This window comes from Zonotrichia albicollis, chromosome 7, assembly GCF_047830755.1.
Source record: "Zonotrichia albicollis isolate bZonAlb1 chromosome 7, bZonAlb1.hap1, whole genome shotgun sequence".
In the NCBI taxonomy this organism is placed as follows: Eukaryota; Metazoa; Chordata; class Aves; order Passeriformes; family Passerellidae; genus Zonotrichia; species Zonotrichia albicollis.
In genome coordinates this window covers 30,445,078-30,459,749 of record NC_133825.1, presented here as the reverse complement: position 1 = coordinate 30,459,749, position 14,672 = coordinate 30,445,078, and the positions used below count along the sequence as shown (strand labels likewise).

General features: G+C 44.9%; 1 protein-coding gene across 6 annotated transcripts in view; it reads right to left on the bottom strand.

The window, feature by feature from the left end:
* NDST2 (N-deacetylase and N-sulfotransferase 2) overlaps positions 1-14,672 on the bottom strand; it is a 126,125-nt gene that overhangs the window by 7,190 nt on the left and 104,263 nt on the right. For all 6 annotated transcript variants that reach the window (XM_074544788.1, XM_005481449.4, XM_014275590.3 and 3 more), the window contains 6 exons: positions 7,592-7,679; positions 7,275-7,429; positions 5,593-5,778; positions 5,063-5,191; positions 1,295-1,477; positions 395-491 (listed from right to left, as the gene is read on the bottom strand). In XM_074544788.1, coding sequence (XP_074400889.1) covers positions 395-491; positions 1,295-1,477; positions 5,063-5,191; positions 5,593-5,778; positions 7,275-7,429; positions 7,592-7,679 — 838 coding nt within the window. The remainder of the gene's footprint in view (positions 1-394; positions 492-1,294; positions 1,478-5,062; positions 5,192-5,592; positions 5,779-7,274; positions 7,430-7,591; positions 7,680-14,672) is intronic.

Genomic DNA, 14,672 nt, shown 5'->3' with positions numbered 1-14,672 from the left:
AAAGGAGTTTCTCTCCCTCCCAATGACAGTGACGTGGAGCATGCAGTGAGTACACAGATCTGTAGCAATAAAAGCACTATGCCTTGTAGCATTTGCTAAGTGTGTGTGCTTAGTCCAGCTGACAGCCTGTTTGTGACACACTAAGGTCACAGGTTCTCTGAGCTTTTGGAAAGCCAAAACAGGTAGGGCAAGCCAAGCACAGTGCCAGGGGGAAAAAGTACTGACAGACTTGCCAGATTTAGGTTAGAACATATCTGAGATTGTCTGAAATGTCCTCTGTGGCCATTTGGCAGCTTGTGCAAAGGGCAGCCATACAGAGCTACAGCACGGACCTTTCCAGCTTTCTGCAAGAGTGAGGTGGAAGCCACAATCTATACAACAGTGTTCACATTACCAGTTTTCTGAGGTCCCACGATGAGGAACTTGGGGAGTCGATCACATGTTTTCTCTTTCGACCAGATATCCTTGTGCCTTTTATCATCACAGGGATTCTGTAGCACAAGTGATGAGATTAAGCATTACCACAGAAGGTAATGGCAAGGGGAGGAAAAGCTGGAAGGGCCAGTCCTCTGGGGAAAATGCTATTAGCATATGAAGAACACTTCAGAGCCACACTGCTGCTCTGCCAGGCATCAAGTGTTAAGTAAAAACACTGGGGACTATTTTCAAAAGCTCCAATGACATGGGATCCAAAGTCCCTGTGAGAGTGTTAACCACAGGCCTTGCCCTATGTAGCCATTCTGGGCTGGGCCACTGTGACAGCACAGCTCAGCATCTGTGAACTTCTGGCAGACAGACAACTCTATCACCTTCAGTTAATTTCATCTGCTCATTACCATGCAGAGAGCTGCTGCACTGGGATAAAATGGAATAAGTGTGTTTTTATTTAATGAACATGAATTCTGCAGTGTGAAATTACTTTGAGATTAATCACATTAACATGCCTGCAAGCTCCTCCAGCACCAAACAGGGCTCTTGCTTGCACACTTTACATTTCACAGCAGCTTGCTCTAATACAAACCCTTTAATGACCCAAATGCCCGCAAGCTGGCCCCTGGTCCTGTATGACAATCAATCCCTGTCCCTAAGCTCACACTGTGACTGTGTCCTACTGCTCCTACTCCCCATCCCTTCCACCTTGCCATTTGTCACAGGCAGCCTGAAGCCACAAAAGTTAAACCTAAAAGCTTTATGCTTTGTCCCTCTGTACTCTGGATCAGCAGTCTTGCTATACTTCAAATGTGGGATACACCTCTTACAAAATCACTAGGAGTGGTAAAAGCTGCCTTCTCACCTGCCACAAGGGATTCTTCTCCTGTGGGAAGATTTCAAAGTACTTTTTTGCAAGCTGGACTGGAGGCAATGTTTGCAGGCGAAGGTTGGTCCAGCACTGCACAAACTTGACCAGGCTCTCAAAAGTGTACAGTCCCAGACGGTCATTCCCATAGTTGGACAGGTGTGTCATGAAGATGCTGATCTGAAAATAAAAAAGACATGGGATACTGGTAAATCAGGTAACAGAACTATTTCTGCCTAGCCTGATTCCATGGTCAGCAAGAAGCAGTTCACAACTCAGAATGCCATGGCTATCATGGCTAACAAATGTCCATCTGTCAGGAAACAGTCTTGGAAGACAAGAAGAACTCAGGAGAGGAGGGGCACAGACCTCTCAGTAATCCCTGGGAATGGTGCAGGGTCACGGTAACAGAACCCTGGATCTGTGTCCAGAACAGTTTCAAAATGCCATTCAAGTGGCTCTAGGACATTTAGGTGAACAAGGCTTAGTCAGTAACTCCCTACTAGTCAAAAACCATGCAGAGCCACTTTCATGGGAAAACAGGGGCTTCCCTTTCCCTCCCCAAGGCACAACCACGGCAACCTCTTGAGCTGCAGAGTCTGCTACAGCAGGGCAGCAGGCCAGGGAGGGGGCACCATGCTGCAGGCCAGGCCACACAGCACAGGGATGGCTGTCACAGGAGTCCTTCCTGGGCCCACAGCCCATCAGCTTTCATTCTCTTTGGAGCTGACATCTCAAATGTAAAGGAACAACTGGCAGCTCCCACTTTAAAATCTAAGCAGGTGTATCTGGGGATCTGAACAGGGATTGCAAAGGGACACTGCAGTAGGATATTGTCATAGAAAGAGACACCAGCTGGTAAGTTTTAGCCTGCAAGAACCTTCAGCACAGGCGGCCCCTGCAAAATGTCCTGCCAAGCTTTAACATCCATGGGCAAAGTGGCACTCAAGAGCCATGGCAGCTGCCTCAGCACTGCAGTGCTCAGGAGGTTGTGCACTCGCTCTGCTGTGCCAAGCCATCTCTTCCCTCAAGCAGATACATTTTCCTCCTGTCAGTTTTTCACTATTTTAATTTTTGGAAAAGAGTGTGAAGGACTCTTGTCAGCTTAACTCTAGTGTGTGGTTTTGATATGTCCCATAGAATTCAGCATCCCACTAACATGTCTGTTAACACAATGGCACCTTGCCAGACATCAACCACACCTTGGCTAGAAGTTAGAAAAACAAAAGCAGAACACTGAGGCCACTGGAGGAATGGCTGATTTAGCACGCCTTGCCCAATGTCTGCAAGTGCAGGGAGGGAAAATGACCTCAGTCACAGTAGGGGCAGCCATTGCTGTACAGTCCTGGGTTCAATTCTGGTGACACCAGGTAAGGTCAGGAAGCAGTGACAGGCTTCCCTGGCAGGGGGCAGGAATGGCTTTCCCACTCACAGGAGGAAAAGAGCAAAATGGGGAAGCAGGAGACAGATGGTCTTGGGATGAAGACATTTGCTGGCACTGAGGAAGTCTGAATTCAGTTTTCTGCCCAGTGTCACCATGGGCTGGTCTCAGCAAAAGAAGAGGTACTGATAGAAAGTAGCTCTGTGCCTGAGCCATTCCCAAGACCCTATGAAACAAACCTAATTCTGTCCATAAGGTGCTCACAACCCAGCATCTTTGGGTAGGCAACAGAAAACACTGGTAGGACTCTGGGACACATGGAAAGTAAGTGGAGATCAAGATTTATCATGTTAGTCTGCCTGGGAGTTTTTCACTTCTGGTTCCCTACTGAGCTGACAGAGAGGCCCTGCCAGACAAGCTCTGGCACCTACACTTCAAAGAGCAGCGTGTGCTCGGTGCTGTTATGTAAGGATGTGCTAAATACAACACAGAGCAGAGGACAGAAAGATCTGTGTAACTGCAAGGCATGGTGGCAAGAGGATCTCATGTTGTATTTTGCCCCTTTCTGGGAGACAGCAGGGAGGTTCCGTGACAGCAAAATATGCCTCATCCCTTTGACTTGCTGGTGAAATATGTGGAGGAAAAATTTTCTGTATGAGGAGTCTGGCTCACTGGCACAAATCAAATATTGCAGCAGGGGGGACAAAGGAGACCATCTGGGACCCCTTCAAGATTTCCAGAATAAAATAACCAGCCTGCATGTGCTCCAAGTTAGCAACTGTGTCTCAAGACTGACTACATTTGGTAAAATGGTTCACACAGGTAATGCTGCCACCTGCAAACAGTCACAAGCAACTGGATTTGGAAGAAGAAAAGACACACCCAGCCGATGAGCCATCTCCCCGGACTTTTGAGTGTGCAGTCACAGCCTGTAACATGTGCACTGTTTAACAAGGCCTGGCAGCCTGCTCTGCCCCCTCACAGCTCCTGCTGCCAGAACAGCTCCGAGCACTTCTGACATAAGCTACACTCAAGGGCCGTCTCCCTCCCTTCCTCTCATCCACACCCACTGACTCTGCAGACTGACTTGGAAGTAACAGCTCTCTCCTCTCCCCTCCCTTCTGCTGTCAGTGTGCTGTGATTTCCCTTCTTTCACACTGAGGAAAGATGAGAGCAAAGATCCCAGAGAGCCTAGCATACAGAAACAGAAGGGTATGAGCACCCTTGCAATAACAGCAGCTGTGGGCACAGCAGTAACTGGCCGGCGCAGCGTGAGCAGAAGTGTTTGTGAGAAGCAATCAGCCTGTGCTCAGGATCAACAGCTATTTCTGACATCAGACCTTGCTCACTAGTCAGAAGATCAAACATCTTCTGTTTGCACTGTGGAGCTGATCACACACATACAGACTTGGATACTCCTCCATGTCACTTAATGGGAGCTGGAAGCACCAGAAAGGACTGGAAGAGCCTGGTCCAAGTCTGCTACGGATCACTGCTGGGGCTGCAGAGCTGGCCAGCTTTCTATCAGGCCCCTGAGATGGCTCTATCAGCAAGGGGGGGAATGCAAGGTCTGAGTCACTGTGCAAACACCAGAGGAGCTTAGAGCACAGCACTCTGCTCTGACACAGAGAAATGCTACACTGCCAAAAGGAAGTAGAAGTGTAAACATCGGAAGCATCCGAAGGTCCCTGAAAGAGTTGTAAGTCACCCCGAAGAGCCAACAGTAAATCTGGCAAATAAGCTCATCCTGTACCAGAACACAATTTTCCTGAATTGTTTTTGGATCACCGATTACTGCCAGCTGCTTTGACCATCACATCTTATCAGCAAATTTTAATGGGTAGTTCTAGATACTATGTTTCTATTAATTCTTTGGCAGGGCCTCCTAGATCACTAAAGATCTCTGGATTACAGCCTAGCAACTGGTTTTCCTGGAGAAACCTATAGCCTTTACTTTCACAGAGGCTATTTCTGCATGCTTCAAGATTTGACAATTACAGAGTGGGGCAAGGTGCAATTCACCCAGAACATGGGAACACAAGCCCAGAAAAGAAATGGTCAAGAGAAAACAGCAGTTTCTTTCCATCTGACTGATCACTCCATAGGTAATACAAAGAACAACCTCCTCCTTACTCCAGACTTTTATCAAGCAGGAAGGTTTGGTGTGGTGTGTAAAGAAAACAATTTATCTCAGGCAATAGGGACAAAGGCTGGCTTCCAGACCTGAAAGTATAAACTCCTGCAGATTTTCAGCTGGGGCTGCCACAGACCCACAGCTGCTGCAGATCCTACACAAGCCAGAGCTGGTCACAACAAGATCTAGTCCTTTCCCATATCAGGCACTGGGACAGCTGTGCACAAATTCCCCTTTCAGATGAACTTACTGGGTTCAAAAGCACCGTCAGGAAAAGTTCACCACCACGAATGCTCTTGTCCAACTCCTTTGAGCCACCAGGATATTCATTATAGAAGATAGTGTGAGTAAAAAGACCACAGGTCTGTCGAGGCAGAACCTGGCAATATCAGAAAAAAGCAAAGTTAGACAAGAAGCAGATGCAGCAGCATCTGTGTGAAAATGAGACAAAGCAGCACTTTTATGGATCAATATAAAGAGTAAGGGGTGTAAGTGACATAGGTGCAGAGAACTCTTGCTATTCCTCTCAACCACCTAACTCATCACACTGTAAACAAGCCACTGGGATTTTCATTTAGTCTGGATGGGCTTGGTTTTGCTTTCCATTCAGCACTCACCCCTGAATTGTTCTGAGAAACACAGAACTGACCTTAGCTAAGTTTTTCTTCTCTGCCTCACTTACTGATTTTGGAAACACTGGTGATATTAAGATTAATGTCTCTGATGGGGGTGATGAGAAGACCATTCCCTGGGCAGTCAAGTGGGCTCTGCTGTGCTTACCATGATTCCATTATGGACGAATCCACGCCGGTACCGGGCAGGCCGTAGGTGTGGGTATTCCTCTGTGCTCGTTACTTGGATGCTCCAAACAGATTTCCATGCCTCATAGAGCTGTGTGTGGACAGGATAAACCCCAGAATGATGGGGGGCTACAGCATAGCCCAAGTCTGTGGGAATCCCATGCTCCTGGAAGCAGAATATACAGCTTGATAATTTGGTATTTAACTAATAGCCTTAATAAGGACCATATTTAGCAACAGCATCCAAGTTGGAGCAAGATGACAGAGGAACATGAAAACTCTCTGGATTGGGAAACTTGAAATACTACTCATACTTCTTGCTTTATGCATCTGTAGAAGGGCGATTCTGTACCAACAAGGACATTCAGCATTGGTAACAGCTGCTGTAAGAATGGTCTTGCAGCTTGCAACTGTGACAGATCAGATTAATTCAGAACCCTCAGGTCAGGCTCCCTGGTTACAACAAACTAATCAATGCTGTTAAGTGACACATCTCACTCCCACAATGCCTAGATGTGAGCCACTAGAGAAGGAGAACAAAATTTCCTAAACTGATATAGAGAAAAGAAAGATGACTAGGATCTGTATTGTCTCTAGCAATTCGAAGAAAAGCAGACAAGGAGCAAGAGACTATTGCAGGTGAAGAGATGGGGCCTGGAGCTACATCAAAATGACAGGAAATTTCTGAATTTCTTGGGTTTTAATTCCACTAAATGGTTCTGGTAACAATATCAATGATGACAGCTCTGCCCTGGTGGTGTATGATAAAACCAGAGCCCCTAAATGATGCAATAACCTTTTCTGACTGCTAGCCTGTTTCATGTTAAATATGTGTAATTGTGTTCTGTGCTTTGTCTCTCTTTGCAAAAGACTGCATTGTTATTTAACCAGGAAAAGGAGGAGCCTAAATTGTTTCTACAATGCTGTGACTGTGCTCTGCATTCATGATCATTCCTAATCTATGTGTGTCACAGGAACACAAAACAGCAGCCTGTTATTCCCAAGGGGATTACCATCAAAAGAACCAAACTAGAGGTGAAGAGGACATTTCTTTTCAGTGAAACATGTATGCTATATTCAACTCTGAGCTGTAAGAACTAAACAGACATTGTTCCATCAATGCAGGATGTTCAAGGCTTCCCTCTCCTCTGCCAAAACCCAGGCAATTTCCTCTGTACTTCCTAGATAAGTAACTTCCTTCAACATTGTCTGGAAGGCCAGAAGAAGGGCTGTTAGCAGACAGAGCATTTTATACTATCGACCAGGTGATTTCCTTACAGAACCATACTAAATACGGATGGAAAAGGAAATGCTTGCTCACTGCCGGAGTTTGTAAATTAATTGCATTGGGATGGCAATACTGCAAGTTCATACCTCAGGAAACAAGAGCTTTGGGATTTGCACCCCGGAATGTAGCAGAGCTGCCTGGGGCCATGCAGGTGCTGGGAAACATGTCCCATGGAACAGGCAAGCATGTGAATGGTGTTTCTTGCCTCAAGACAGCAGGAGCTACACATCAATTTCAACTTCCAGAACTGCGTTGCTTAAATGCAGCTGAAATACTAGATAGTGTTTGGGTTCAGTGTGGTCCAAACAGCTATTCCAGGAGAAAAATGTTTAAGCATTAGCACTGTAAAGTAAATAAACTACAATGCTCCCTACCACAGCAAACTGCTTGTTCAGCTTCATCTGCTCAGCCAACACAGTGACATTGTGGAAAAGATGAGGCTGCATGTGACTCCACATGTGAGGGAACCACCAGAACTCTTTCCTGTGCTTGAGCAGCATGTCATCCCCTTCATCTTCCTCATCTGTACCTACAAAAGGCAAAATCAAAAGGCAGAAGAGGGGCTCAATGTTTAAAAGCAGTGGCTAATCCCCTTCCAACAGTTCATGCTCTCTCTACTGCATTACACAAGACACACCCCAAGGTAGGGGCTGCATGCAGGTGCTGAGACAAAGGAGTGCCAGGGGCTTACCTGTGTGGTAGAATTTCCCTGAGAAGCCCAGGTTGAAGGTGAAATTTGGGACTAAAGTTCTCAGCTTATTCTGAGTGCTCAGCAAAGCCTGTTTGGACAAAAGGAAAAAGAAATGTTCATATTAATATTTTTTCCTCTGTAACATGATTTTGTGTTCTACTGGTGCCCAGTTGAGTCTGAAGAGCTATCACAGGAGATGGGGCTTAGGCATTGTTTCCCTTGGAGTGGAGCAGAGCAGATAAGTGCTCCTCATACACAGCCTTTACTTGAAGTAGTTCTGCTGTACTAAATGATGCCTCTTTAAAACCATGGTCAGGTCATGCTCTCCACTTCAATGTGAGGGACCCAGAGTGTCTGTGCTAAGGCAAAAGGACAATAAATCTTACTTGAAAGCAATAGATTCTTTACACTCTACAGGTTCAGCCTCAATGCTCCCTTCCTCACCCATGTTGGCTGGGACTCTAATGCTAATGAAACTCTGCCCCTTCCCAGTCTATGTCCTAGTGAAAAGGAGGGTGGCAGTCTGTGGTACACAGATGAAAGAAAAGAAGTCAGTATCATGAACAGTAAGTGATCCAAAGGGAGGGGGCTTTTATTTAGAGAGGAAAGGGGGATTCTCAGAACTACCTATGCAATGAGTCCTGACACAGCAGAGAGGTTTCCCTGACTTTGTGTTTCCTTGAAAGTGCCAAAATTTTGTAGCAGAAAAAGTTTCCTGGATTCTGGGAAGAAAATCTGGGAAAGCCAACATTCACAATCCTTGCATCTCCTACAGGTTCTCTTGTGCTCACCTGTGATTACTTTTAATGTCCAAAGTCATTGCTTTAACCACAGGGAAGATGCCTTGTGCCATGAACCTCAGGGGCCAGCAGGGTACAGAGTAAGACAGCACACAGCCTGGACAGAAAAAAACCAAACCAAAAACCAAATCCCAGAGGCTCAGTGTGTCACAGACAAGTAGGACACAAACTAATTCTAGTCAAATTCCTTTTGCTGGAAAACAATAAATAGAGAGCAGCTGTGAGATGAACACTGCTGCTACCTGTGTGCTTTGGGGAAATATCACTGGTGCATCTCCCTGTGGGAGAATTCCCAATCAAACAGGGGATAGCAGGAGGGCTCTTGGCAGGTGACAGACTCGGTCCTTGTCTGGGCTATTTAGATTTTAATAGCTTTTCTCAGAAAGCAATGGATCTGTGGTTGCACCAAGGTGAAAGTGATGACCTCTCAACAGCAGACTTCAGCTGGCCATAACCACACAGGAAACATGCAATATAACTCTGTGGAAAGCACACAGACCTACCAAACCGTGCAGGGAAGGTGGACAGATGTTCCTGCATCAGCTGCCCTTCCCCAGGCCCAAGGAGCAGAACACAGCACCACAAGGTGCCCTCACACAGCTCACACTCCATAGGCACTGTCTGGGTGCACCACTCCCCCAGCAGTGAATGTGCACTCACAAAGGCAGACTCTCATTCCATGGAGGTGCCTTGACTCCAACTCCTTATGGATAACCTCACAAATCACTGCTGCCACTGACAGATCAAACCAGTGTTAACCAAACACTGGTCATCACATTAATTTAAAAATGGCTTCTATAATTCACTTCAATCACCCATTCACCTCAAACATATGCTAAGTGGTTTTACACTCGAAGCAGGCAGTCCATTACCATGGCAGGATGGGAGACAGAGAGATTACATGTGTAGTGCTACAAGACACTCTCAATGCTTCTTATGAGGGAACCAAGCTTTCAGACTTTTCCCTACAGACACACTTCAATGCTTGTTCCTCATTCTCACATTCACACAACACTGACACCAAGTGCAGCCTGGGACAAATTTCTAAGATTTTAGCTTTTCCATGGCCACTTGCCTACCACATCTTTACCTCAGTCCCCACCCAAGAACAGTAATTTGATAAATGCAAGGCATGTGACATCTCCAGAACCTATCACAAACACAGTGCTTTTAAAAAGTGACATGCCAGCAAAACTGATGGCTGAAGCCTACTTTGCAGTGCAAGACCCAGAGCAGGCAATGGGAGGTCAAGTTCCCTTTATGTAGCCCAGCAAGACACTGGGACTCACCCCACACATCAGGGAGCACAGAATAGAGCTGTGCATCTCTCCTTGGAAAAACATCTGTCTGTCCAGATGATGGTTTACAAGATCACTTCAAATTTGGGACCAGCACCTTGAACACATCACCCAGTAATTCAGACAGGAAAGTGCCACTTTCTTTTCTTTCTCCAGAGCTGTCCCAAGCTCCAGCATTTCCCTCTGCTGCCCTGAAAGGCACATCCAGTTCCCCAGGCTTGAGTAGGAAAGTGGTGGGAGGAAAGACAGCGGTTAAGAGGCTTAGCATTCCTCTGCACAGAAAGAGATTTAAAGCCTGGCTGGGGTTACCATGACAACACATCTGTCTGAGAATAAATCCCAAAAAGCCGTGCTCCAGCAGGCTGCAATCCTTGTGTGTGGGGAGGGACGAGGGAGGAACTATGGGGGCCCCAGAAATTCAGAGACTATGGAGTCCTATGGAGTCCAGCTTTCTGGCAAGTTTTTTGTTAATGGTGTGCCATCCCTCTGCTGCTGCTGGGTCCTTGTCATAGTCACAGCTGTGAGGTGGCACAGCACAGGTTTGATGAAATGTCTTTCCCCTGAACAGGATAAAGGAGACGAAGGTGCCAGTATGGGAACATTTGTTTCAACACTTTATACATTCTGTGTTCCCTGGTTCCACATTGGTTCCAAGAGGTCTGTAAGCTGTAGTAAGGTGCAATTATGCAGGTGTGGGAGCAGGCTGGAAGATGGCACTTCTCTCTGCACTCTCTTTCATAAAGTAAGATGAATATGATAGTACTAACTATATCTAACAGGTGATTCAGGTGTTTCTTTTGTATCCATAATATGCTCTAAGAATCAAACAAAAGGCAATCAAGAGTTGTGGAGCAGGCTACCCCTTAAGAGAGAAAACAGCCAGCCAGATGTGAACAGATCTTCATTTGCATATTTAAGAAGTTCAGTTGCTCACATGGTATGAGAGATGGCAGACATTTAAGCTATCTCACACCTCTAAAGGCAGACTTTATTCCCCTAGAAAACTGCCCATCCATCCATCCAAGTATCTCTTTTTATCTGTTTTCATATTTTGCTGTTATCTTTTATTTCAAAAAGCCTTCCAGATACAAGCCTGCCCACTAACTAGCCAGAAAGGCCCCTGCCCAGCTGTGCTCCCTGCTAAAGCTCTGTAAGGCTCACCCCAGCACAGCACTGATGGGGTCCCCAAAGAGATTCCCAGCACTGGCCACTGGAATTCTCAAGCCACGTCAAGGCCAGGCTGCTTCATGCTTGTCACAGTCTATCAGAGCATTCACTGCCATACACAACCTGGCTTTTTGGAGGCCTTTAGTACTTAACTGTGGCAGTCATGCTGCAGGCCCAAGTGACAGAAAACCACATTCCAAGGCACACTTCTGGACACAATGGTAAAAATGTCTAAGCTTCACTCTGATGTTCAATAACCATCATTTTAAAAAAGGCTTTTTAATACTACCAAATTAAAATAACTATTTACTTCTAAGTAAATGTTAGGGGAAAACCATTTAAAATTGTGCCTTTTGTTGCAGTACATTAAAAATCTGTATCTCACTGACAGATCTGCAGAGATTTCCTAAACAGTCACTACAAGCTCTTGATGTCATCCAGGGAAAAGAAAATCTCTCCTTATTCTAGGAGTGAGGAAGAAATCAGGGAAAGTATTGGGACTCTGACTGTATTGGGAGTCTCTTTAGAACCAAATCCTTTCCTAAGATGACAGGGTGTCCTTGGCATGGGCGTAATACAGGGCTAAATCTTAATGCAACTTTGCTTTTTAAGCTAAGAAATGTTTAACTTCCAGAAGTGTATGCAGAGAATTTAGCTGTTCTACACAAACCTTAAATGTTACCTATCTCAGCTCCCTCTAACAAGAGGCAAAATAAAATAGGTAAATAAGGCCGAGAGTCAGATGCTCAGAAAAGAAAAAAACACGACTCTAAGAAAACAGTACATGGGCAAATGAAGAGAAAGAGGTGATAAAAAAATGAAGGAGGAAAGCAGAGTGCTTTTGCAGCCTCTTCTCAATGCTCATGCAAACCATTCTAGGAATTATGTGGCAGAAACACAGTCTTGGCAGATAGTGCCCTGGGCAGTGTACAGTTGCACTGGCAGAGCTCAAATCAACACTGGCAAAAACCAAAGTTCTCATGGTACTGCTATGTCCACCTCCCCTGCAGTCCTACAATCAGGGAGTTAAAAATTGCTGAGTACTTCAATTGCAGGTAAGATCATCCTCTACAATTTAGAAAGGCAAGAGCTGGCTGACAGTCACCCTCACTAGGTTCTCTCTTCTGCATCCTCACCATTCATAAAATGAAATTACTGTCCTTGACTTTCACTTAGCTTGCTCTCAGACTCACTTGCAATGACTGTTCACTATTTATGCCCTTGCAGAGATTACCAGCAAAAGAGGCAAAAACTCATCTACTTAATCTTCTTTCCTCATACCTAAAGATGACCAGAAAGGATCACAAAAGCCAGATCCTTTTGCATTAGAAACGGCTTGTCTTTGTTGGCCAGTTCCATGGAGGTTTGGTAAATTCCAAGGATTATGATTTTAGAAGAGACTGAATGTGGAATAAATTGAGAAGAGAAGGGATTCTCTGAGATTTACTTTTGTTAATTATGCACAGCTCAAATCTCTGGTAAACTCTACAAAGGAAAAACATTTTCTTTGTGCAACTTCCAACTGCTCCCCCTCTATTGAGGACTGCAAGCTTCTGCTGCAGCCTTTCAGCAGAAACAGGAACTCAAGGGTTATCATCTTTAAAGTAAAAGCAAGCACAATTCCTTTTTTTCTTGTTAAAGAAGAAAGCTATTCAGCTCTCCTTTAAGTATCACAAATAAAAGCATTTCTCTTGTGTAAGACATGTACTATGGGCATGCATTTGATCAAATTATATTCACTGCTTTCTTTTAATAGTCGTTTTGTCTGGGAAGGTCTCTGACTGTGGACCTGCATATGGCAAAGAGGCTCACTGGGACAGCAGAGTCAATTTTATACCTTCACACAACATCCAGTCTTCAAACCACTACCCTGACCATTGTAATCTAAGCTTTGAGATAAGGAGCTGTGCGTTAAGATATCAGCCCTGAAACAGAGCTTTCATATAAAAGGCCAAAGAAAATGCCAGCTGTTCTGTTACTGTTATATCTCCTTCTCTCCCCATGGTGAGAGACTATCAACAAATCCATGTAGTTATTTCTCGCTTTTAAAAAATAAAAATTCATTAACCTCACGTGGCTTTGCAATCAGAGAGCTTCTTTTAAATGGATAAATCTGGGTTTTATCTGCTTTGCCTGAGATTCTCTGCTTACTGATCACAGATTATTCCTCCATTTTGCCCTGTTAAAACCCAAACAAAGCATCTTTTGGACTAATCTTGTCTGGGTTTGTTTTTAACATGGCTAGAGCAGCCCTAGATCCCAAGAGCTTTGGCCACCTATCCCGCCTTCCCACATGGGTCTGTAACCTCCAGAAACACTACAGAGGTGAGAATCTCTGCTGGTTTGGACTAGTGGGTGTAGGGCCTTCTTAGGACCAAGATAAGATTGTGATTTTTCCTTCACAAAAGGAAAAAAAGGGGAAAAAAAATCTCTTTCAGAACATTTCAGCACTTCAAAGCACAGGAACACTGAAGTGAAATGAAGAAAATTTTAGTATCTTCCTTAAATAAATACTCCATATAAAACATAAAATCTTGAAGTCCTAAAACCTTGGAGAGGAACATATGCTGCACAGATGCATAAAACATGTAGGAAAGGTGGTAAGACTCCTGGGGAGGTGGAAGAGGGCTCTTGGGAACATGCAACAGACAAGGTTCGGGTAAGGGGCCAAACCTCTACAACAGTATTCTTCTTACACCTTTGCCTCAAGTATTTTGTGCCTTGGATGTAAGTTGAAAGGGTGCTTCACCTTGAAGGTGTTTTGGAAACATGCTAAAGCAGTTGCTGTCACAAGCTTACCACTGTCATGGCTGGTACCATCCAGGACGCACCTGAGGGGAAGTGGTGAATGGGAATCCATACCCATGGACAACCTCAGCACACCTGAGAAACAGGCAGTGCACCTCCCTCAGTGGCCACAAACCACAACTGATGGGGAGGATACAAAGGGAAGTCCTTGGCTCCGTGAAACATCACATGCACACAGATCACAGACTTAACAGAACACTTCATCATTACTTTCAAGGACACAGAGAATCAGAAGGAGCATTTAAGCATTTAACTTTTTCCTACTTATTTTTATCTTTGCCTGTCTCAGTTTCCTCTCCTCCACAAAATCTGTCTCTTACCCATAAACTTTCCTAACAGGTCACTGTATTATTCCAGGAAGTGCCAAGGAAAGCAAAGCACAGAGCTGGCATGTCTGTTTTTCAATTGTGAGGCCACAGAGATGGTTCTCATGAAGGCTTGGTCTGACCATGTTTCTCTGGTGAATTTGTTGATATTCCCTGAGGGATGAGAGTTGCTGGTGGCAGGCATGAGGCACAAAGGGTAAGATAAGAGAAAACCCCTCCTTTCCCAATTTAGTTGTGTGTTGAAAAGCTAGATTGCTAACATACAGACTGTATGAATTCACACTGCATGGACTGGCCTACACTTTTGCAATATAATATATACAGCTTATACACATCACAAATAATAATAAACACATTCTTCTGTTCTGTTCTAACACAACTTGCTTTTTCCTTTTGAACAGCAGAGTTTACAGCTACAAATAGGTTGGCATAGGAAACCTGCATATACTTGCTCCTTACATCAAAGAGGAGACAGGATAGACAACCACAGGCACCTTCCTCTTAAACTGAGAGAGGCCAGCTCCTAAAGTGCTCTATTTAAACCTGCAAAACTGCTGAGAGGATCTCACACGGTGCAGACTAATTCTCTGTATAAGATGAGTACGACTGCAGCAATCAATGCTTCCCCTCAAATGAAATGCCATCTTGACTTTCCCAGTGCACCACACACACCAGAAATCTG